General features: G+C 40.6%; 1 protein-coding gene across 2 annotated transcripts in view; it reads left to right on the top strand.

Annotated features, from left to right (window-relative positions):
• The window catches only part of slit3 (slit homolog 3 (Drosophila)), a 264962-nt gene that overhangs the window by 211859 nt on the left and 26751 nt on the right, over nt 1-26352 (top strand). For both annotated transcript variants that reach the window (XM_078788398.1, XM_058048416.2), the window contains 9 exons: nt 1030-1098; nt 1216-1287; nt 4822-4893; nt 8003-8074; nt 8150-8232; nt 8311-8391; nt 10703-10827; nt 11412-11509; nt 18063-18202. In XM_078788398.1, coding sequence (XP_078644524.1) covers nt 1030-1098; nt 1216-1287; nt 4822-4893; nt 8003-8074; nt 8150-8232; nt 8311-8391; nt 10703-10827; nt 11412-11509; nt 18063-18202 — 812 coding nt within the window. The remainder of the gene's footprint in view (nt 1-1029; nt 1099-1215; nt 1288-4821; nt 4894-8002; nt 8075-8149; nt 8233-8310; nt 8392-10702; nt 10828-11411; nt 11510-18062; nt 18203-26352) is intronic.

The raw sequence follows: 26352 nt of genomic DNA, 5'->3' as shown, positions 1-26352 counted from the left end.
TATGAATGTGAGTGTGAATGGTTGTTTGTCTATATGTGCCCTGTGATTGGCTGGCGACCAGTCCAGAGTGTTCCCTGCCTCTCGCCCGAAGACAGCTGGGATAGGCTCCAGCACCCCCGCGACCCTCGTGAGGAAAAGCGGTAGAAAATGAATGAATGAATGAATGTCTGGTTCAAGACTCTTCATCCTTGTATTTAGCAAACATCAACTGCTTGTATTGTTTCTTGAATTGACTCATCGCTGTGCATTGTTTGAGGGTCTTATTCAATCCATTCTATAGTTTGATTCCACATACTGAAAGGCTATGGCTTTTTAACGTAGTAGTAAATACACATACAAGACAGAAAAATAGTATCATTTAGAGGTGCATGCTGTAGTAAATTGTTGTAGTAAATGTCACAATGCAAAGAAAGATCCATTTTCTATACAGCTTATTCTCACTAGTGTCGCTGGAGTACGCTGGAGCCTAATGTGAACGAGCCAACTTGTGTAATACTGTATATGTGTATGGCAAAATACTCCAAAGTACATGCTACTACTCAATAATGTCTTTTCCTAATGCAATTGGCAACATTAGTGGTAGATGTTATCATTTTTAATTGAGAGCAACATACAGTAAAAAGGCTATAATGTTATCAGCCAGCAGAAAGAGTGCAAAAGATGAAAAAACAGGAAGACTATCCCTCAGAGCAAAGGTGAACGATGGCATGCCGCTCCCACCAGCTATGGAATGGCTCCTGCTCCTTGGGGTGAATAACAGTGATTAGCTATCGATCAGGCTTGAAGAAGACACTCCATCATAGTGTCCACATGGCCTACTTCTGACCCGAGGAGGAAGAAAGTGAGATCATGGAGCAGTGTTAGAAAAACTCCAGCGATGCATTCGATCTAGAGGCTATTTTTTGTTTTGTTTTGTTTATTTTTTGTTTTTTTTACACAAGCTAAACCTGAACTCTAGCTGTAAAATGTGCTGTTTGCTTGTGTTCCTCTACAAATATATCACATCTACTTTTTTTTTCCTCCTTGCAGTTACCTGGAGGGAAATATGCTGACTTCTGTACCCAAGGAACTGGCGGCCCTGAAGCATCTGTCACTGGTGTACGTACAGTACACCTCATTGCTTGCATCCCTCTGCTAAACCCTTGTGCAGGTTGACAAAGTGTGTGTCCGGATAGTGGGTGTGTGGGTGTATTGACCGTGTATTTGTGTCCGCAGAGACCTGAGCAACAACAGCATCAGCACAGTGGCTCCATACACCTTTAGCAACATGACACAACTCGCCACACTGTAAGTTTCCATGGACATACATGACTCTGACTCTTCTACTCTTTAATGGCTGCACACAGAATGTGAAGATTTGTCAAAACTTGCACCCCTACTGCATTGACAGTCCTATTAATTTTCTGACAAATATACCATATGGTGGTGCTTTATTACACCCTAATAAGTTTGATCTCACACACTCTGCAAAAGATCCCAGTGTCATGTGTGATCCCTTGTCCAACTCTCCAGCACTCCAGCATTATGGCTTAAAAGTGCTCTGCAATGTTAATGCATCAGTGGAGAGTTGCATCATTGCCTCTTTTTTTTTCTCTCGCACAAAAAAAAAATGAAAAAAATTGAGTTGTCAGAATTATAAAACATGTCATGAAATTTGCTGCACACTTTTAGGTGAAATACAAGCAAATATGTGTAAAATTGTAGCAAGAGTGTTTGAAAAACATGGCCACCATCAAGTAAAACATTTTTGCACGGGCACAGGGGGAACTGAGACTTAAAACTAGACAGACTTTATTGATCCAAGTGGACAATTGCTTGGTGACAGTAGCTCAACTGTAGTTACAATAGCTCAACTGCAGAAGAAAAAGACAAACACACAATGCAATCTAAATCTAAATCTAAATCTAAATCTAAATCTAAATCTAAATCTAAATCTAAATCTAAACCTAAACCTAAACATAAATATAAATATAAATATAAATATAAATATAAATATAAATATAAATATAAATATAAATATAAATATAAATATAAATATAAATATATAAAATAAAATGAATACATACTGTAGTTACAGTAGCTCAACTGCAGAAAAAAAGACAAACACACAATGCAATATAAATCTAATAAAATATAAATATAAATATAAATATAAATATAAATATAAATATAAATATAAATATAAATATAAATATAAATATAAATATAAATATAAATATAAATATAAATATAAATATAAATATAAATATAAATATAAATATAGAAGAATATAATAAGAATATAAGATGAAAAAGTTTTGCATATTTAAAAATAGTTTGTAAAAATATAATCAAACAAGAATGAGCTCTGCTGCTCCTATATTGGCCGATTGAGTGGGTGGGTGGGTGGGTGGGATTTGTCCATGATGGAGAGTAGTTTGTCCGGTGTCTTCCTGTAACATTGCAGCTAATGGTCTATAAGTCATGATCTTTTTGTCTAATGACTATAAAACCGTAAGTAAGGCTATTTTACATGTATGAACAAGTCTTCCAAAGCATCCTTAGCACAACTCCACAGATGCGTGTAAAAATATTGGAACATTATTGTGTTGCATTGATATTTTTTTCATTGACATTTATTTTGAATGCATGCATCATCAGTCTATGCATGCATCATCTGTCCAAAACATTGCATTCATGATCCAAGGTTGTCGGCATGATGTGTATTGAAAGGAGTCTTCGCTTTGCTTTTTAAAAAGAAAATAGAGTCTGCAAAGGAAATACTTGTTTTGACGGAAAATGGAGATACTTGGCGTTACAAAACATGCGAATGGTTGTTTAGCCATGTAATTGTAACATAAATGCCTCATATTAGCTTTAATTAACCTCCAGCATATGTGGACTTTGCATATTCGTTGTTTCCAAATCCACGCCCCATTCACTCCACTATGTTTCCTATTTTGTGCAGTCACGCTCGTCGACGCCAGGGAGCCGTTCAGCGCAAACAACTGCTTCGCTTAGCCTCCGGAAAAACAGAACAGACTGTGATTTAAGTGCACGACTCAAGGGTGTCTTTATTGCACCACAGGGGACGAGATAGCCCACTGCTGTGTTTGCATTCACTTTCATGTCGAAGATTCTACGAAAAAGTCATGCAGTGTATAATGCGCAAATGCAGCACACTTAGTACAAAACATGGCAGACATGCATTGTAAAAAATGACATCTTGTCACAAATTGCTATAGTTTCAAGTGATTTCCGTTGGAAGGTTGAGGTCATTTTCTGTCAAAAATAACATTGGATCTAATTATTTAATGAATTATGTCCACATTTGTTGCGTAATTAATGCTTGTACAGGCTGCACGGTGTTCGAGTGGTTAGCGCGCAGGCCTGACAGCTAGGAGATCCAAGTTCAATTCAATTTCTCCGGGTACTCCGGTTTCCTCCCACATTCCAAAAACATGCTAGGTTAATTGGCGACTCCAAATTGTCCATAGGTATGAATGTGAGTGTGAATGGTTGTTTGTCTATATGTGCCCTGTGATTGGCTGGCCACCAGTCCAGGGTGGGGATAAGCGGTAGAAAATGAATGAATGAATAATGCTTGTGCATCATGGCAAGCCACACCTCTCCATTATGATGGCACAATCTGACGCTGTGCAATTCCGACAATGCCGTGTAATTCCAACACCATAAATGCATCTTCAACTCGCTAGTCCTGGGAACAACACTAGCTCGTTCTTAAGGTGCGTTCACAGACTCACCCAGCTCTGAATATCACCACCACATCTTTGTCATGTGTGGTCGAAAATACGCAGAAAGTCAAAAAAAAACTGTAAGTGCATATATTTTTATTTATTTATTTATTTTTTACAACAAAAAAAACCCCAAACATTTTTAAATTGCATATTCTTAACAGCATTTAAGTGTGCTTAAAACTTCCACAAAATTACGTGGCGTCTTTGAACACATCTTTCATTGCTGATAGGAACATGTTTGAAGTGAGATTCAAATATTGTAACCTGAAAAATAAGACACTTTGATATTAATTACTTTGTTGGTATAAAAATGTACAAAATGGTCGCAGTATAAATGTCTGTCAGTCTGTTCAATTACATACTAGATAGACTAGATTAGATCGTATTACGGGCACCTCATGACAGGATTTATCAAAAACCGTGAATTGGCCCATGTTGAGATTTCAAGTATTCTTACAAATACTCAAAAAGATACTTGGGTATTTTTGCCATGGGACCATCGGCTGCACAGTCAGGAATTATGCATGAAGTACGGATTTCACTGCACATGTTTTGTGACGTAACTCAAATACATATAGGTTATTTTGACATTCTGGTATTTTCTGTACTTTGATATCACTAAAAACTTCTAAAATATACTTTTTTTAGAGGTCTTGTGACATATCACATGACATAATCCAATCTTCTTAACCTCCTTGGGTTTAATACATATCCTATTTATATATTCTGTTATATTTACTAGCTTAGATTTCACAAAAAGCTTCCAAAATATACTTTTAAAGTGTGCTAACATACAACATACATATAAGGAGAGACAGCAAAACAGAGAGACAACACTTCCAACATATTTTGTTGTCATTTCTGGTCCACGCCAGAAACCCATCAACTCTCAAGCGGTCTCAGCCCGCCATGGTATTGATGCTGGTGTTCACACTTGACCCAACGACCTGTACCAGTAGAGCAAGTGTACTGGAGTTTGTTTTAATTAAAGCAAACATGACAAGACGTGACGCTAAATGTTGACACGATCCCAATAAAACCACGCCAACTAAATAACCTTGTCCTCGTTCTCTCTCTCCAAACAGCATCCTCAGCTACAACCAAATTCGCTGCATCCCGGTCCATGCCTTCAACGGACTGAAGTCGCTCCGCCTGCTGTGAGTCACGACGCTTTCTTCTTTGCTGTAGTTCTCTGCTCGGGAGCTCAATCAAAGTTTAATCAGGCTTCTTGGTACCATGCCAAGCGCAGCGTTACGACGTAAAGTATGTCTCGGCAGTGTTACTAAAAGAGTTAAAAATGGCCACCTCTCATCATCTGCATGATCTGCACCCTCTTGTCCTCCATCCTTCCATTCTTCCTACCTTCCTTCGTTCCTTCTTGTCCTGCTTTCCAGCCGCCCACCCAGTGTTGTGTTTGATGAATGGACCTTCAGCTTGTGTTTCTGTGTCTCATCCATCAGCTTGTACGCCCTCTGTCTGGTGGCCCAAATGCACTGTGCACTGAGCACACAACAAGCAAAAACCACCAGCCACATCTTGAGCAGCTAATTTTGATTTAATCCTCACATTTTCAGCCTGAGCGTTGAACAGCCATGCTGTTATCCCGCTTTGTGGTGCATCCATGACCATTACTTATTATTCTCTGAAAGAAAGTTTCCTCCTTGAGCGCCGTTGTTTGCCCTAAGTCAAAGTTCACTTAGTCCTGATCTATCCTGTGGGATAACTGTTTCCGCTATGGCAATAGTGTGACATCATAACAATGCGACACAAAGTACGTCAACAAGAATGAAGAATGGCACAGAGTAAAAACAGTGGAGTGCAACAATTGAGTACGTGCAGTCATTTTTTATAGAAGGCACATGGGGGATTTATAATTAGAAGACCCATCAAGACCAAAACTGCTCCATCTTTGCATTGTGTGATTTATTGCTGACGATGACTAGAAGTATCATAATTGTCAAATGGAGACATAATTATGGAAAACATTTCATAAAAGTACATGCAACAATGTGAAAAGGAGGTGAAGAAGCGAGTGCAGGTAAGATGGAACAGGGTGGAGAAAAGTGTCAGGCGTGATGTGTGATGGAAGAGTTTCAGCTAAAATGAAAGGAAAGGTAAGGTATACAAAACTGTGGTGAGACAGCCATGTTTGGTCTAGAGACAGTGCCACTGAGGAAAAGACAGGAAGCAGAACTGGAGGTAGCAGAGATGAGGATGCTGAGGTTCTCATTGGGAGTGACCAGGATAGATAGGATCAGGAACGAGTACATCAGAGGGACATTACATGTTAGAGGCCTTGGAGATAAAGTCAGATTATCGGCCAGACTGAGATGGTTCTCATTGGGAGTGACCAGGATGGATAGGATCAGGAATCAGTACATCAGAGGGACATTACATGTTAGAGGCCTTGGAGATAAAGTCAGAGAGGCCAGAATGAGATGGTTGGGACATGTCCTGAGGAGAGATATTGAATTTAGAGCTGCATTTAAAGCTGCCAGGTAGGAGGCGTAGAGAAAGACCAAAGAGGAGGTTTATGCATGTAGTGAAGGAGGACATGAGAGAAGTTGGTGTGAGAGAGACAGGGTTGGATGGAGGAGATTGATTTGCTGTGGCGACCCCTGAAGGGAAAAGCCACAAAAAGAAGAAGACATGCAACAAAAATATAAACACAATTTTTCATGAGCTGAACTCAAACATCTAAATAATAATAATAATCCACATTACATGTGATGTTTTTCATGTGATGATTGGCCTTAAGGTTGGCCACAATAAATGGCCACTCCAAAATGTGCACTTTAACTATATTGGTGTGAGCACCATTTGCCCGAAATACCGTATACACCGATCCAGACCAATGCTTGCTCTCTTCAACCATTTTGTGGTGGCCTTCAGTGGAAAAACAAATAAGTACAAACAAAGCCAAACTCTTACCCATTTCTTTTTTCGCCTCTTTCATTTTAGTTGATGTTGCCGTGGGGACTGCCCCCCCCCCCCCCCCCCCCCCCGTAGCAACCTGTTGCCAGGCAGTCATCACTGTCACTTCCCTTATTACACGCAACTCCCTCTGGAGCAGGCCGTGGTGGGGGTGGGGTGAGGCGGTGGGGGGGGGGGCTGTTTGTAACTGATACTAACACATGTACACAAGTTTGTATGTATTAGTACTGCTGAAACACTGTTGCTGAATTTAAATGTTGACGTATCCTAGAAATGTGTTGAAATCCATTCAGGCGACTGAGGAATCGAACAGCAACCACCATTCTGGGAGGCGTCTGAGCCATGCCGTCACATACAGAATAATCGGAATGTTGTTGGAATGGTTAGAGGTTGTTGAGAAATGTTGGAGTATTGGAATTTTAAGTTTTGGAATGAAAAAACTTATAATAATTGTTGAAATGTAAGGCTGCATGGCGGTCGAGTGTTTAGCGTGCAGTCCTCACAGCAAGGTGACCCGAGTACAATTCCACCCTCGGCCATCTCTGTGTGGAGTTTGCATGTTCTCCCCGTGCATGCGTGGGTTTTCTCCAGGTATTCCGGTTTCCTCCCACATTCCAAAAACATGCTAGGTTAATTGGCGACTCCAAATTGTCCATAGGTATGAATCTGAGTGTGAATGGTTGTTTGTCTATATGTGCCCTGTGATTGGCTGGCCACCAGTCCAGGGTGTACCCCGCCTCTCACCGGAAGACAGCTGGGATAGGCTCCAGCACCCCCGCAACCCTTGTGAGGATAAGCGGTAGAAAATGAATGAATGAATGAATGAATGAATGTTGAACAATTACACAAGGACCATCAAGGACTGTAGACTAACCAGAATGTCACAGTAATGGTACATGAAAATGATGCTCCACCACTAGAGGGCGTTAATACATTTTACATTCATTTTCAATAGGGAAGCATTTATTCATTCATTCATTAATTTTCTACCGCTTATCCTCACGAGGGTCACGGGGGGTGCTGGAGCCTATCCCAGCTGTCTTCAGGCGAGAGGCGGGGTACACCCTGGACTGGTCGCCAGCCAATCACAGGGCACATATAGACAAACAACCATTCACACTGACGACTTAGTTTCATATAAATGTATTCATGTTCCATTCTAAAAGCAGATGGTGGTCCTACACTGCTGAGGAGATGCAGATCATTTCAATAATTCTTTGTGCCGGCGTGATTTCCCTCCCTTGACTGACATGACACATCAGATTTTGTAACTTTAACAGAAAGATAGTTGGATCTTTGTTTAACATTTATGCATTCTCTCATTTTCTTAAGGACTCTCCACGGCAACGACCTCTCCACAATCCCCGATGGAGCGTTCAACCATCTCATCTCCTTGTCTCACCTGTAAGTCCCATCAACAAACATGGTCACAATACAGAATGTTGATAGGGAAGGTATTCATTTTGTGAACATGTCCAGTGCTCTCGGTGCAAATCCCTTGTACTGTAACTGCGACCTGCGCTGGCTCTCCCAGTGGGTGAAGGCTGGCTTTAAAGAGCCTGGTAAGACCCAAAAAAATATATATGTCCTTCAAATGACATTTATATATGGAAACTTGTTCACCGGGTGGCTTTCGACAGGCATTGCTCGCTGCAGCGGACCTCCCGACATGGCTGACAGACTGCTGCTCACAACACCGCTCAACAAATTTCAGTGTAAAGGTGAAAAAAAAATATTTTAACCATTTGCATGCTTTTTTATTCAGTATATTGTATGACTTGATGACTTCCAGGATGTTTTAGCAATGTTTGCCCACATTTGGTGACAACAGTGTGATCGTACTGGCAGCGCTTATTGCTAACTCCTGTGCTATCGATGCCCGACATTTGGCTACAGCACACACATCAGTGGTTTCAACACAGGATGTGACAAAGTATTTCTAAGTAATGGCCGTTCTGGACTGGTACAACGGACAATTGTAGTGATTTTCATGTTGTGGTATACCTTGAAAAGGTATAGGCATTGGTCGGTTACAATAAATACCTTCATCAGGTTGACAATTGAGGGTTTTTCAGCCAATGAGCAGCTCACCGATTTCCATGTTGTTTTTACCTCTAAATGCGGTCTACACAGGCAAAACCTATCCCTTCTATTCATTTGATAATAATGATCACATAGGACGGCACGGCGGACGAGTGGTTAGCGCGCAGACTTCACAGCTAGGAGACCAGGGTTCAATTCCACCCTCACAGTTGAATTTGTGGAGTTTGCATGTTCTCCCGGTGCATGCGTGGGTTTTCTCTGGGCACTCCGGTTTCCTCCCACATTCCAAAAAACATGCTAGGTTAATTGGTGACTCCAAATTGTCCATAGGTATGAATGTGAGTGTGAATGGTTGTTTGTCTATATGTGCCCTGTGATTGGCTGGCCACCAGTCCAGGGTGTACCCCGCCTCTCGCCCGAAGACAGATGGGAAGACACCCCCCCCCGCGACCCTCATGAGGAAAAAGCAGGAGAAAATGAATGAATGACTGAATGAATGAATTATCACATAAAATAGCTGGGCCAAGTAGGCCACACAGCTAGGAGACACAAGTTCGATTCCACCCTCGGCCATCTCTGTGTGGAGTTTGCATGTTCTCCCAGTGCATGCGTGGGTTTTCTACAGGGACTCCGGAACTAATTTGCACAAAAAAACAGTCTTATGCTTTGAGTGTCATGTGCAACATATAATAATAATAATAATAATAATATGGACAAAACATTAACAATGTAATGCATAAATGCATTTGTAAGAAATCTATACATCCATTTTTACAACAGCTCAAAAATGCTTATGTGTTACTTCACCTCTAAATTGGATCAATAAATAATTTGATACGGAAATATTGCAAAAATATTGTCAGCTCAAAAGCCACTCAGGATTGCTATGATATACTGTGATGTATTAAACGTGTTTAAGTCATCTATTCATTTATGTAGATGAACTTTCAAGTCATTGGTCGCCATTTGTCATGCATTTTACATGTTGGTTTATGATTTGTTTTTTCTTGTTTTATGTTTACAGAAAATAATTTTTAGTCTTACTGGACAAATAAATACAGGCGTCCATCACAATATCAAAGTTCGATGATCCCTCCCTATGTTTTTTCAGAAAATAATTAATAAATAGTCACAGTTACAAGGCAAGATTATGGGCTATTATTCATTCATTCATTTTCTACCGCTTATCCTCATAAGGGTCGCAGGGGTGCTGGAGCCTATCCCGGCTGTCTTTGGGCGAGAGGCAAGTTACACCCTGGATTGGTGGCCAGCCAATCACAGGGCACATATAGACAAACAACCATTCACACTCACATTCATACCTATGGACAATTTGGAGTCGCCAATTAACCTAGCATGTTTTTGGAATGTGGGAGGAAACAGGAGTACCCGGAGAAAACCCACGCATGCACGGGGAGAACATGCAAACTCCACACAGAGATGGCCGAGGGTGGAATTGAACTCAGGTAGCTGTGAAGCCTGCGCTCTAACCACTCAACCACCATGCAGCCTATGTATTCATTAATTATCAGTAATAAACATGAAGGTAGGATTAAATACACGCTGCTTTTCAGACATGTCGATTGTGCAACTGTAACCATGTGATGTTCCTTAATGTAACCTGTTAAGCATGTCTGAAACAAATGAACTTTTGTGTCGATAAAAGGCCAAAACGCAGAACCCCAACCTGCACTCGAATAATCAGTGGTTAATTCAATGACCAAAAGGTTAGCACCCTTTTAGGATGAGTTGTTTAGAGGTTAAAATGGTGCAAAGAGCCGTGTTTAAAGGGTTAAGGAAAGCCGTCACTCAATAAATCACCTTCATGTCTCTCCTTAGCTCTGCCCGTGAAGAATAAAAGTAGAGCACCTTTTAAAACATGATTTATGTCTTTCCCTGTGACGTTGTCCTTTGGCTCTCTTATCTTCATCTGTCCTATCTGTGTTACCATCTCTGTGTCCTTCTCTCCATCTTTTTATCCCCTATCAGGGCCGGTAGATATCACTCTTGTGTCCAAGTGCGCCCCCTGCCTGGCGGAACCTTGCCAAAATAACGGGACCTGTGTGTCTGACGCATCAGGATCTTACCACTGCACCTGTCCGTTTGGATTCAAGGTGACATACGTCGAGTCGATTTCATGTAAACGTGAACGTCTTAACTGTTGAAAAAGAAGAGACATCATGTAAAAACGTCATCTGATTTCCCGGAATTGTGTCGCAAAGGCCCGGGATCGTCAATGGATACGGCACTGCATAAGCCGGCGGAATTAGCAGCATTATCCGGCTTAGCTTCAACGGTGCATGCATAATGTATGGCGTCGTTGCTCAGCAAAGACGACTATGATGACTGTGCTGTAGGTTCTGACCCACCCAAAGACACAAGAGGCTGTGATGCTTCTCAAGAGTCTTGTAAATGGAAAGTGCATGCAAATATTCCACTGAAGGGGGAAATTAACATTGATAGTGAATGTGTGTTTATAGTACACCCTTTTCCAGGTCTTTGTGTGAAGGCCTTTAGAAGGAGGATAATTAAGTCGCTTGTCAAGGTCACGTGTCAGAAGCAACTGGACTAAAACCCACCCGGAAGTAGAACAGAACAGGAATAATAAAGGAATGGAAGGAGATGAACAATGCTGTGATGTTAGCCATCATTGAAGAGAATAATGCTATTATATTCTGTGTCTTCTGGTGTCCCGCAGGGTCAGGACTGTGAAACACCCATTAATGCCTGCGTTAGTTTCCCCTGCTTGAATGGAGGAACGTGTCACCTTCATCCTGGCCTTGAAGACAACTTCAGGTACCAACCGTGATCCACTGTCAATGTGCAAATGCTATTTGCAGTCATTCTGGGTCTACTCCGGTCCTTTAGATGGCGGTATTGTGCATTTCAAACTGTTGCCACAAAGATGAAGATATTTATGGATACTTAAGCGAAAACCAAAGAAACATGCTTCTGCCTATCATTTTTGGCTAAATATGTACTGGAAATGAATCTGACAGACACAGGCGACTATAATATTATATAATAGTATTAATATTGTCATTTATATACGGTGACCAAACATCCTGTTTCCCCAGGATGTGTCCTGTTTATACATCCTGGTTTTTATGCTAGGAAGTGATTTCCATCCAATGTCTCTGCTGCATGGTCATCATTACATTGAAAAGTTTGTGAGAGCTATTTTTGCTAATATTGCTTATAGTATTTCATAGTTTATAGTCGTCCCTAGTTTATAACGGCTAATTGATTCCAGACTGGACCATGATAACTGAATTATAGTATTCAATTTTAATAAATGGAATACTTTTGTAGTTTATGACTTCCTAAATATGGTTTTTAACATTATTATTTAACATTAGCTAGCAAGCTAACCAGTTAGTCTCAAATGTATTTTATTGTAATCAAGATGTAAGCAAATGTAAGTAAGTTTTAACATGTAAAAGTCATTATGTGAATGAAACTTAAAGGGTTAAAAAAAACAGACAAAATAGGAAACCAAAAACTTACCACTTCCACACAGAAGGAAGTGGAAGGACAACCTATTTTCACTCTGCATCCATAGCTCGCTACATGGAGTACAAGGTGAGGGAATATCATCAGACATTAGAATACTTCATATCACTTATATTTCTGGAAATGAATTATTATCATGTTTTGATTGATAATAGCCCATAATTTTACCATGTAACAGTGATTACTTATTAATTAATTTCTGAAACAACATGATATAACAAGAGAGGGATCATTGAACTTTGATATTGTGATGGACGCCTATATCATCATCATAAATCAATCATGTACGACAAATGCACGACAAATGGCAACCAATGACTTGAAATTTCAATTTGGAGTCGCCAATTAACCTAGCATGTTTTTGGAGCATGCAAACTCCACACAGAGATGGCCGAGGGTGGAATTGAACTCAGTTAACTGCTAACCACTCGACTATTTTTGCAATATTTCTGTATCAAATTATTTATTGATCCAATTTAGAGGTGAAATAACACATAAGCATTTTTCAGCTGTTATAAAAATGGATGTATAGATTTCTTACAAATGCATTTATGCATTACATTGTTAATGTTTTGTCCTTATTATTATTATTATTATGATATGTTGCACATGACACCCAAAGCATAAGACTGTTTTTTTGTGCGAATTAGTTCCGGAGTCCCTGTAGAAAACCCACGCTTGCACAGGGAGAACATGCAAACTCCACACAGAGATTTCCGAGGGTGGAATCGAACTCGTGTCTTCTAGCTGTGTGGCCTGTGCGCTAACCAATTGGCTCCGATATTTAATGTGATCATTATTATCAAATTAATAGAAAGGATTCATAGAATCTAAGCAGTACATGATTGAAAATAGCATGTAACTTTGACCTTATGGTGTGTTTTATTGTCTGCGTGAGGGAATGAGGAAATTAGATGAGAAAATCTCCTTTCAGGCTGCTCTCTGACCTCAACAACTGCTCCAAAGAAAAGCCCCTAAACCTCTGTCAGTCATCACTGCCTCCTTCAAATGCATTGTGCATAAATCTGTCAACACGGGCTTCCCAAACGGTTATTTATCACTTGATGCTGATTTTATTATTGCCTTTTATTTTCTCATTTGCCGAAATGTGGTGCGGTGCAATGAAGGTGGTGCGAGCCAGCGACGTTGAGTGCGAAGCCGCCGTGGCCAACATGACTGGCCAATGGGGGGCTAGGGTTTCACCGTAAGGATGGAAATGATGGGTTCATAGTAAATGGTTCCAAAATAGCATGTAAATCAATAGTGGAAGGATCAGCCGCTGCAATTTGGCTAGTTTTTAAGTGTCTGTGTATTATGATCCAGCAGTCATTCATTTATACAAGTGCACTTAAACATAACACACGCTGGACGCTTCATAGGGTGCACCTGCATATAACAAAAAATGACAATCATACACTATCATCCAAAGATGGAACAATACGACGGTAAAAGAATCCACTTTTAGGAAGCCCTTTGACCTTTGAAAGGTTTGGATATGCATCTGGCCTTTACCAACCCACACGGTAATGATACCATGACTCCTTTTACCCTTTTACAGGCGCTCTCTTAATGTTGATAGCAACTCATGTAGACGCCTGTGCCTTCAGACGATTGAAAAAAGCCAAACCTCTTTAACATTCTGACATGTTTTATAATCGTTTGGGGATATTCAATAAGTCCAATTAGCCTCAGTGCTTAGCAGGCAGACACAAATCGTTTTAAATGTCAGAGTGGCACAACGCTCAACGTGGCCCTGCAGATGTTGACTTTATTTCCTCTTCATTTTGCACCTCTTTTTTGTTTTAACTCTCATTTATATGCGTCACCGGTAATCTTTTTATCATCTCATTCAGTAATTGCTTGAAATGAGTGGTTCTTAATTATTTTCGTGTCAATATTTTCACACACAGCCTGTGATGTTTGTCCATATTAACCATTGTATGAGTTGTTGGCACCAGCATTGTTCAAGCATGCATAAAGACGCTAGACTCGTTTACATGAGGAGTTTTTCTCTTTCCGAATGACCTTTCCGAAAGCAATGGTATACATGGAAAGGAATATTCTAATTGCGTCTTTACATGCGGCAACTATAATCCAACAGAATAGTCAATGGGGCATGCGCAGTAAAACATAAACACCAACATCACGTGATACCGACTTCCTCAAATTTTTCTTTCACTTGTGGGAATAACTCCGTATTGCCAGCTTTTCCTTCGTCCAGTCTTGAAATTTAGTTTGGATCTAAAACAAACTTTCCTTAGCAGTCCAGTGCCGATTGGTCACATTTATTTCGTAATATTATCAGTTCTTTGACATAATCATTCCCTGAGCGATTGTAGAACTGCAGCCTAAAATTCTTCTTGGGAAAATGGCATGGAAGCCATGTTTACGTGAGGAATTTTCCTCTTTCCGAATGACTTTTCTGAAAACATGGTATACATGGAAAGGAATATTCCAATCGCATGTCTACATGTGCCGCTATAATCAACCAGAATAGTCAATGGGTCATGCGCAGTAAAACGTAAACACCAACATCACGTGATACCGACTTCCTCAAGTTTTTCTTTCACTTGTTGGAATAACTCCGTATTGCCAGTTTTTCGTTCGTCCAGTCTTGAAATTTAGTTTGAATCAAAAACAAACTTTCCTTAGCAGTCCAGTGCCGATTGCTCGCCTCTACTTTTTTTAAATCGAAGAACGTCTGGAGCTGCGTGTTACATCATATCTCAGCATTCGCTGAAAGAACGCACCCAGGAACAGGAAAAGATAAAGTTCAATCTTGCTAATATTTTATAATTCAGCTCGGCACATGTTTTATATATAGATATGTATTTTCTTTTTTAATAAAACTGGACTTGTGAATGGCGTATAGAAGGGTTTAGATTCAGTTCCATAGACCGGCAATAAACAACAGAAGAAGAAAAACACCACGAAGACGAACACAGTCTGACAACTTTCCGATTGAGCGGGTACAAGATACCTCAATCGGATTGGGGAAAGGAATATTCCACCCCTGGGAATCCGATTCTTTTCTTTCGGAATGAGGTGTATACAAAGGTTCTTCATTCTTTCCGTTTCAGCAAATAACCTGAATGGAATTGGAATATTTGGGTCCATGTATACGTGGCTACTGACAGACCTGCCAAGCTTAAAGAAATGTTATGAGTAATAATGGGTACCATAGTAAGTGTCAATATAGTGATATGTATAGCACATCATGACTGGTTCAAGACTCTTCATCCTTGTATTTAGCAAACATCAACTGCTTGTATTGTTTCTTGAATTGGCTCATCGTTGTGCATTGTTTGAGGGTCTTACTCAATCCATTCCATAGTTTGATTCCACATACTGAAATGCTATGGCTTTTTAACGTAGTCCTAGCATAGAAGTGTTTCAAATGTACTTCTTCCCTGAGATCATATTTCTCCTCTCTTGTAGAGAAGTATTGGATGACATTTTTAGCTAATTGCTTATTTTTAGCCTTATGCATTATTTTAGATGTTTGAAGATGAACTATATCAGCAAGTTGAAGTATTTGTGATTTTAGAAATAAGGAGTTAGTATGTTCTCTGTCGGCGGCATTATGATTTATCCCTACTGACCTTTTTTGCAGTACATTTAGCGAGTGAAGATTGCTTTTATAGCTATTATCCCATATTTCCACACAATAAGTAAGATATGGTAGAACCAGAGAGCAATAAAGAGTGTGGAGTGATTTCTGATTGAGAACAAATTTTGCTTTGTTCAATATTGAAATATTTCTGGCCACCTTATGTTGTATATTTGTAATATGAGGTTTCCGGCTCATATTTTCATCTATTGTGATACCCACAAATGTATTTTCCTTCACCCTTTATTTGAGCTGAAAAGACTTCTGTTCAACTTTGCATATGACAACTGAAAGTCATATTTACCTGTGCTCGTCGCTTTTACATATTTTTTACATCTTTTTGACATTGAATTTTATGTATTGCTATTATCATTACTTTATGATTTTATCTTTCTTTACTGTAAAGGACTTTTTCGTGCTCTATAAATAAACTCGCCTTGACTAAACACATAAACACTTGGTGTTAACGTTAGTGGTAAATGGCACTGAAAATGGATGAAAAGTAAGTAGGTGACGGTAAGCAGCAGTGTCTTTCATCGAAAGACGACTCCATACGTCCAGTGTTTGTGAGTTTGTGTGTGTGTGTGTGTATGTGTGGAGAAGTGGCACTCGTTTGCTTCAGGATGACCTTGCTGTGAAATCCTTTTCATGTAATAAAAAAGTAAAGTCGACTTGATGAAGTGTAAGAGACAAATGCAAGGATGCAGAGCGAGGAGGGTGGGCGAGCTGCTGAGGAATTACTGTGTGTGTGTCTGTGTGTGTGTGCTGGGGGGGCTTTAACGTGTGTGAGATACAAGGGGGTGGAATACAAGTTGCACCAGTGAGGGGGGTGAAGTGAAGGTGAAGATGGAAGAGCAAAACAAGCTGGAGGAGGTGGTAGATAATGAAGTGCGCTTCTGAGTGGGCGTGGCCCTGCATCTGTGGCAACCAATTAGAAGCACAATTACCTCGGCTTTGGATTAGTTTGTTGTGAAGACTCAGGGCTAATGAACGTACTGTTGATGTTCCTCATTGAAACATCACTCAACAAGGAGGCATTTCTTATGACAGCATTTTTATGGCTTGCAATATTCCGCAGTGGTTAGCGCGCATACCTCACAGCTAGGAGACCAGGGTTCAATTCCACCCTCGGCCATCTCTGTGTGGAGTTTGCATGTTCTTCCCGTGCATGCGTGGGTTTTCTCCGGGTACTCCAGTTTCCTCCCACACTTCCTGCTTTACACCTACCAACCATTGATTGACGTGCTGAACCAGCGTTACTTTATTTCCATCCCGTATTAAGAATGCAAAATGAGGAGGTGCTCAAGGAACTACACGGTACCAGAACCCCCCACCAGCCTCTTTGATGGACCACGTCTGGCCCATGTACTTGAAACACAAGAACATCATTCACAACACATTCCAAAAACATGCTAGGTTAATTGGCGACTCCAAATTGTCCAGAGGTATGAATGCGAGTGTGAATGGTTGTTTGTCTATATGTGCCCTGTGATTGGCTGGCCACCAGTCCAGGGTGTACCCCGCCTCTCGCCTGAAGACAGCTGGGATAGAAAATGATTGAATGAATGTCATCTTTCACTTTTCACTTTCAAAGTTGTGGAATTTCCATTTGTGGCTTCTATATTCTCACAGGCAATTTGTACTACCCTTCAAGCTTTTCAATTGTATTAAAGAGATGTGCATCTTGGTGTGTAACTTTTTGCCAGATGGGGAAACTGGGTCAGGTGTATATGCTTGAGGCGGCTAAGTTTTTTTTTATTTTATTGCCTTTTTTGTTGCTACCACTTTCCAACAATTTCTGCATACTGGCTCGTTTGTGTCCATGAGCTCCAAAAACATGCTAGGTTAATTAGCGACTCCAAATTGTCCATAGGTATGAATGTGAGTGTGAATGGTTGTTTGTCTATATGTGCCCTGTGATTGGCTGGCCACCAGTCCAGGGTGTACCCCGCCTCTCGCCCAAAGACAGCTGGGATAGGCACCAGCACCACCGCGATAGAAAATGAACGAACGAACAAACGAATATTCGGCAACACCAAAATGATTATATATCAGCTTTAGCAGTAGCCTTACATTTTTACTGAGGCTGTTGCAGTACATCGTAAACAGTGCTCCATCTTTATCCAATGAAAGACTGAGAAATGAGTTTCTCATACTAACATCTGTTTTTTGGGCTTTGACCTGCATTCAATGGACCTCATCATGTACTTTTGTTTTGGTGTGCAGCTGCGTGTGTCCGCCGGGCTTCGAGGGCCAACGTTGCGAGGTCAACCCGGATGATTGCGAGGACAACGACTGCGAGAACAACTCCACCTGCGTCGACGGCGTCAACAACTACACCTGTCTCTGTCCACCCAACTACAGCGGTAGGAAGACTCACTATGCCACGTATACATGGACACAAATATTCCAATTGCATTCCGTTTATTTGCTCAAACCGAGATAATTGAACCTTTGTATTCCGAAAGAAAAGTGCCAATCCGAATGAATATATAATGGGATTCCCAGGGGTGGAATATTCCTTTCCCCAATCCGATTGAGGTATCTTGTACCCGCTCAATCGGAAAGTTGTCATACTGCGTTCTTTGTGGTGTTCTTCTTCTGTTGTTTATTGGCGGTTGGCAAGCAGCTTTCATGTGCATTAGCGCCATCTATGGAACAGAATCTAAACCCTTCTATACGCCATTCACAAGTCCAGTTTTATTAAAAAAGAAAATACATATCTATATAAAACATGTCCCGGGTTTAATTATAAAATATTAGCAAGATTGAATTTGATTTTTTTCCTGTTTAAATTTATCAGCGAATGCTGAGATATGACGTAACACGCAGCTCCAGACGTTCTTCGATTTGAAAAAATGGAGGCGAGCAATGGGCACTGGACTGCTAAGGAAAGTTTGTTTTTGATTCAAACTAAATTTCAAAACTGGATGAAGGAAAAACTGGCAATAGGGAATTATTCCAACAAGTGAAAGAAAAACTCGGGGAAGTCGGTATCACGTGATGTTGATGTTTACGTTTTACTGCACATGACCCATTGACTATTCTGGTTGATTATAGCGGCGCATGTAGACAGGAGATTGGAATATTCCTTTTCCATGTATACCATATTTTCGGAAAAGTCATTCGGAAAGAGGAAAACTCCTTCTGTAAACATGGCTTCTATGCCATTTTCCCAAGAAGAATTTTAGGTTGCAGTTCTCCAATCGCTCAGGCAATGATTATGTCAAAGAACTGATAATATTACGAAATAAACGTGACCAATCGGCACTGGACTGCTAAGGAAAGTTTGTTTTAGATCCAAACTAAATTTCAAGACTGGACAATTAAAAAACTGGCAATACGGAGTTATTCCAACAAGTGAAAGAAAAACTCGAGGAAGTCGGTATCATGTGATGTTGGTGTTTATGTTTTACTGCGCATGACCCATTGACTATTCTGGTTGATTATAGCGGCGCATGTAGACAAGAGATTGGAATATTCCTTTCCATGTATACCAAGTCATTCGGAAAGAGGAAAATTCCTCATGTAAACATGGCTACTATGCCATTTTCTCAAAAAAAAAATACATTTTTTTCCCAAGAAGAATTTTAGGTTGCAGTTCTCCAGTCTCTCAGGGAATGATTATAATAATATTATGAAATAAACGTGACCGTAAGTCAACGTGCCAATGAAATATCTCTACCTGCTGCCATTTTCAGCTTAGAACCCGTTAACTCAAGAGTGTGGGTGCAGTGCATTGACTTGGGAGTCATTGTAAAGTCATCATTCACATACAGTGAAGAAAATAAGTATTTGAACACCCTGCTATTTTGCTATTTCTCCCACTTAGAAATCATGGAGGGGTCTGAAATTTTCATCGTAGGTGCATGTCCACTGTGAGAGAGATAAACTAAAAAGAAAAATCCAGAAATCACAATGCATGATTTTTTAACAATTTATTTGTGTGATACAGCTGCTAATAAGTATTTGAACACCTGTGTATCATCTAGAATTCTGACCCTGAAAGACCTGTTAGTCTGCCCATTAGAAGTCCACCTGCACTCCATGTATCATCCTGAATCAGATGCACCTGTTTGAGGTCGTTAGCTGCATAAAGACACCTGTCCACCCCATACAATCAGTAAGACTTTAACTTGTAACATGGCGAAGACCAAAGAGCTGTCCAAAGACACCAGAGACAAAATTGTACACCTCCACAAGGCTGGAAAGGGCTACGGAGCAATTGCCAAGCAGCTTGGTGAAAAAAGGTCCACTGTTGGAGCTATCATTAGAAAATGGAAGAAGCTAAACATGACGGTCAATCTCAATCGGAGTGGAGCCCCATGCAAGATATCACCTCGTGGGGTCTCAATGATTCTAAGAAAGGTGAGGAATCAGCCCAGAACTACACGACAGGACTTGGTCAATGACCTGAAAAGAGCTGGGACCACCGTTTCCAAGGTTACTGTAGGTAATACACTAAGACGTCATGATGTGAAATCATGCATGGCACGAAAGGTTCCCCTGCTTAAACCAGCACATGTCAAGGCCCGTCTTAAGTTTGCATATGACCATTTGGATGATACAGAGGAGTCATGGGAGAAAGTTTTATGGTCAGATGAGACCAAAATAGAACTTTTTGGTCATAATTCCAATAAGCGTGTTTGGAGGAAGAAGAATGAAGAGTACAATCCGAAGAACACCATCCCTACTGTGAAGCATGGGGGTGGTAGCATCATGCTTTGGGGGTGTTTTTCTGCACATGGGACAGGACGAGTGCACTGCATTAAAGAGAGGATGACTGGGGCCGTGTATTGTGAGATTTTGGGGAACAACCTCCTTCCCTCTGTCAGAGCATTGAAGATGGGTCGTGGCTGGGTCTTCCAACACGACAACGACCCGAAGCACACAGCCAGGAAAACCAAGGAGTGGCTCCGTAAGAAGCATATCAAGGTTCTAGCATGGCCCAGCCAGTCTCCAGACCTGAACCCAATCGAAAATCTTTGGAGGGAGCTCAAACTCCGTGTTTCTCAGCGACAGCCCAGAAACCTGACTGATCTAGAGAAGATCTGTGTGGAGGAGTGGGCCAAGATCCCTCCTGCAGTGTGTGCAAACCTGGTGAAAAACTACAGGAAACGTTTGACCTCTGTAATAGCAAACAAAGGCTACTGTACCAAATATTAACATTCATTTTCTCAGGTGTTCAAATACTTATTAGCAGCTGTATCACACAAATAAATTGTTAAAAAATCATGCATTGTGATTTCTGGATTTTTCTTTTTAGTTTATCTCTCTCACAGTGGACATGCACCTACGATGAAAATTTCAGACCCCTCCATGATTTGAAATAGCAAAATAGCAGGGTGTTCAAATACTTATTTTCTTCACTGTATGTCAAGCATCCTTGTACAGAGAAAAGATGAGAGTAGTAGCACAGTGGAACAGTTTAATGCAAGGAAAAGTCGACTGTTGTGTCAAAACGACCAAAGAGTCAAGATCGAAAGATTTCGTCTGTCAGAAAGTGACTTTAAACACCTTTGGTTAGTCATAAAGATATCAGGGCTAAAAAATGACTTGCCCATGGGGAATCCTTAAGGTGAGAACTACTTGCCCGAATATGCTGATAATTCATCAGATAATAGTACTGATGCATTGTATTTGGAGGAATGTCTGAAACGTATGTTAACATGGCATGCCATACTACCTTACACATCGTAATCGTAGTAAGCAGTGATATTTAGAAGTTGTGCACCACAATGAAACATTATTGAATAGACACATTTGTGTACTAGTAAAGTGTTTTTAATCCAGAAAAAAAAGCTCAACGGTCAAACAATAATTTGTGAAGCAAAGTTGAGAAAAACACACAGAGATATGGAAGCGCTAGATTTTGTAGCTTGTGCAAAATCAGCACTTGGTATTGGATCTAATCGGTGGTGTTTCATTGTGACCACTTCAAATTGTCACAGCAATGTGATTCACTCACCTGTGCCGTCATTTGATTTGCTGCCGCTAATAAAATACTTGTTTAGGAGGCACTGGTTCATCACTTTTTGCTGTTTTCCTTCACAAGTTGTTGAAGAATTAGACCATGTTGGCAGGGACGCCATGATAGATGTTTTCCTAGTCAAACCATCGCCGATAGGTTGACCGCAAACAAGAACGGGTGTGGGTAAAACGCGGACTGTGGACCGGGGGCCGCGGTCTAAATAAACTATTCTGATTGGTCCATTTCAAGATTTGCAAGGATCGGTTTGCAAATTACCACCGGAATTACGCAGTCCGTGTTTTACCAACACCCAAGAAGAACCACTTTTTAAAAAACTCTTGGCAGTATGGCATGCCAAAGTGCACTTGCCCGACGGGAATATCACTGATTGGATTTACTTGCCCCATTTTTTTTTTAACTTGCCCCGGGCCATCAGTACATTATCGTTATTGTCGAGCCCTGGATATGACAATGTGAATTTGCAGCGTCTAGCGTAAATACTGTAATTTACCTATTTCTACCCATTTTCTATATGCTTCTATGATGGGCATATTTAATGTTTAATGGTTAAAGTGTGTAAGTGTGTACTGACCATGCAAGGATGTGTTGGGTCTAGTTTTGGTCCTACGGTATCTATGATTGAGACTTTAGTTGTGTCATTGTTTTCAGGATGAAAATGGTACGGTACCTTCATTCATTCATTTTCTACCGCTTATCCTCACGAGGGTCGCGGGGGTGCTGGAGCCTATCCCAGCTGTCTTTGGGCGAGAGGCGGGGTACACCCTGGACTGGTCGCCAGCCAATCACAGGGCACATATAGACAAACAACCATTCACACTCACATTCATACCTATGGACAATTTGGAGTGGCCAATTAACCTAGCATGTTTTTGGAATGTGGGAGGAAACCGGAGTACCCGGAGAAAACCCACGCATGCACGGGGAGAACATGCAGTACGGTACAGTGTGTAATGGGTGGAAATACACACTGCAGTCCAACGACCCATTGACATAAAATGGCCCCTTCTGTGGCGTGTTGTGTTCTAAATATTCCATTGTTTACTCTCCGGTCTTTGTCGATTCCACTGGCGTTTTGTCAGGGCACAATGATGTCCTGCCGTTTACTAATCGTAGCACAGGGAACTGAACTGTACCGCTCGGCGGAAATGTGACTAAAGTGAGTGAGTGACTTTGGGTCACTTTGGCCCTTTTTCCCCCCTTGAGAGTCCCCGCACAACTGCTTACTCGCACAAAATCACAATTTCCACTTTTGCCGGCTGGTGAGTCGGTAATGGACAGCCACTCCGCAGTGACCCTCCGACACCGCTCCTGCAGGAAGGAAGCTTGGGCGATCTAGAGAGGGAGAGAGAGAGGGAACAGCTAGGTGCAAAGAGAAAACATAAAAATGTCATCACGTGAAGAGAGGTCAAGAAAAGGGGTTGATAAAGCGAGGAGGAAAGATGCGTGAAAGAGATGCTGGAAGTGGGAGGAAGAGTCAGCCCACACCAGATGCTGACTAAGGAGTTAAGTTTTTTTTGTTAGCGAGGCATTGTCCTCTAAAGTACACACATTTACACTCTGTCGGTCCACTATGATACTGGACCTCATTCAAGATACACACACACACACACACACACTGTCATTACATCTCTTGGCATGCACAAGCTTCTCTCTATCTATCTTACACACACACACACACACACACACACACAGCTGGCTTATGGTTGAGTGGCCACTGGCCCAATCATCAGGTGTCACTTTAAGAGAACGCTTACTCACTCAAGCCTTTTCCAACTCAGCTTTTATATTCCACTGGAATCTCCTAAATCCAACACAATCCCAACTTCAGAATTGATCCGTTCCAGGGTCAAACCTCTGCCATCCAAATTTTACATATACACTGTATTTCTTGTCCAACAGAATAAATGCCATATATCGTATGTCATACAACAACTTCTTGGAGCACATATAACCGCAGTAAAATGTACTTTTATATATTCGCTTCTGGGAAATACACATTTTCAATCATGTTCTGCTTAGATTCTATGAATCCTTTCTATTAATTTGATAATAATGATCACATAAAATATCTGAGCCAATTTGTTAGCGCGCAGGCCAGACATCTAGGAAACCCAAGTTCGATTCCACACTCGAACATCTCTGTGTGGAGTTTGCATGTTCTCCCTGTTTTCTCCAGGGACTCCAGAACTAATTTGCACAAAAAACAGTCTTATGCTTTGAGTGTCATGTGCAACATATCATAATAATAATAATATGGACAAAACATTAACCATGTAATGCATAAATGCATTTGTATGAAATCTATACATCCATTTTTACAACAGCTCAAAAATGCTTATGTGTTACTTCACCTCTAAATTGGATGAATAAATAATTTGATACAGAAATATTGCAAAAATGGTCAAGTGGTTAGCGCGCAGACCTCACAGCTAGGAGACCAGGGTTCAATTCCACCCTCGGCCATCTCTGTGTGGAGTTTGCATGTTCTCCCCGTGCATGCGTGGGTTTTCTCCGGGTACTCCGGTTTCCTCCCACATTCCAAAAACATGCTAGGTTAATTGGCCACTCCAAATTGTCCATAGGTATGAATGTGAGTGTGAATGGTTGTTTGTCTATATGTGCCCAGTGATTGGCTGGCCACCAGTACAGGGTGTACCCCGCCTCTCGCCCAAAGACAGCTGGGATAGGTCTTGTGAGGTACGCTGAGGTAGTTTGTTTGACGTCAAGCAGTTCAAAGTTGCATATTTTTCTCTTTTTTTTCCAAATCCAAATAGAACCAGGGCATTTCAGTCCAACTGGACTATAAATTAAAAAAATAAATGCGGATTTCTGGTTCGGAGGCCTTTCAGAGAGCAGCTGGAATGAAAATGTGAACTGGACATGTTTAACAAATGAAATGTCAGTATGATGTCATACCACGTCTCATGTGTGGGATTGGGAGAAGTCACAAGGTGATGGGAAGTTAAGATCCTCCAAATATGTCAAACACGTAAAGATCAGCATGTGGCTTTGACAAGGTGCTTTATTTGAAAGTGGAGATTTCACGGAAAGGTCATGGAGGGTGGCGTCAGACCCAGCAGGGATTATCTCACTGCGGCTGTGAAGATCCAGACTGAACTCCATGACAGTCTGCTGGCCCTCTTGTGTTGTTCTAACATTATACTAAATATCCCCTGTTATGCAAACATGAACATGAACGGTAATGTTCAATGACAAAGCAGAAATCAGAATAAAAATGTATCATCTCCATCACTTGTTGCTGCACTTTTGAAAGAAGATAAATTTTTGAAAATGTTTGCCTTGTTTTTAGGATATGGCACATTATCAAACTACAGTCGTTTAACTTCAAGGTTAAAATTTTGCTGCTTCATTCTATTGCGATTTTTCAAAAATATATTCATGACTAAATCATTCTGTTTCATGTTTAATTTTACTGATAAAACATTATATAAAGTTGTCACACATTTTAGACACATTTAAATATTAGTCAATGACAACACAACTAATTGAGATCTATCAGTTTTGGTAAAGATTATAAAGCCATTTCTACAGCTTTGGGACTCTAGCAAACCACAATGAGAGTCGTTATCTACAAATGCCAAAAACAAAAATATACCAAAATGACCCCAAGAGCGCAGCAACGACTCATCCACGAGGTCACAAAAGACCCCACAAAAACATCCAAAGAATTACAAGACTGACGTGCCTCAGCTAAGGTCAGTGTTCATGACATAAAAAAGACAAAAAAAGAACATTATACCACCAGTAATATATGGTGGTGGTAGTGCGATGGTCTGGGGCTGTTTTGCTGCTTCAGGACCTGGAAGACTTCCTGTGATAAATGGAACCATGAATTCTGCTGTCTAACAAAACATCCTGGAGGAGAATTTTTTTTCTCCCTTAATAATAAAAAAGGTTCATTTAAAAATTGCATTTTGTTTTCAGTTGTGTTGTCATTGACTAAAATGTACAAAATCAGAAAGGGGTGTGTAAATGTGTGCATATTTGATCAATTATCAATGTTTTTCATAAATGAAGTATTTTCAAGCGTTAACATTTTCATTTAAGGCATTCAGAAGACGCTGTGACAATATGATGGTAGTATTCTACACTGGTCACTAGATGTCAGTAATAATACTGAGGAATCCTACTTCATTGAAATGGACTATCACGGTTGGATCTGGGAACCAATTTACCGCGATAATAGAGAGATTATTATCCATTAAAATAACCCACCATGGGGCTCAAAAAAAAGTTGATTACAAAGTTGAGTCACGCTATTGTATTCCATCTCGCCAAGATGAACAGGAAGTCCACGTCAGCAATAAGTTCCATCCACCTGACATTTTTATGCATTTTTTGCGTTTTTTTAGCTGAGACACACACTCGGCATGGACAAGCTCAGCTCATTAGCATTAAAGCTACAGGCACACAAAACACTGTGTTTCCAGTAGGGCTTACTAAAAGCACAAATATTACAATATATACAATATGACCTTTAAAAGAATCTTTATCTTCACATCT

The sequence above is a fragment of the Doryrhamphus excisus genome, linkage group LG23 (assembly GCF_037039965.1).
Source record: "Doryrhamphus excisus strain RoL-2023G ecotype Guam linkage group LG23, RoL_Dexc_Guam_v1.1, whole genome shotgun sequence".
In the NCBI taxonomy this organism is placed as follows: domain Eukaryota; kingdom Metazoa; phylum Chordata; class Actinopteri; order Syngnathiformes; family Syngnathidae; genus Doryrhamphus; species Doryrhamphus excisus.
This window is presented reverse-complemented; position numbering and strand designations above follow the sequence as displayed.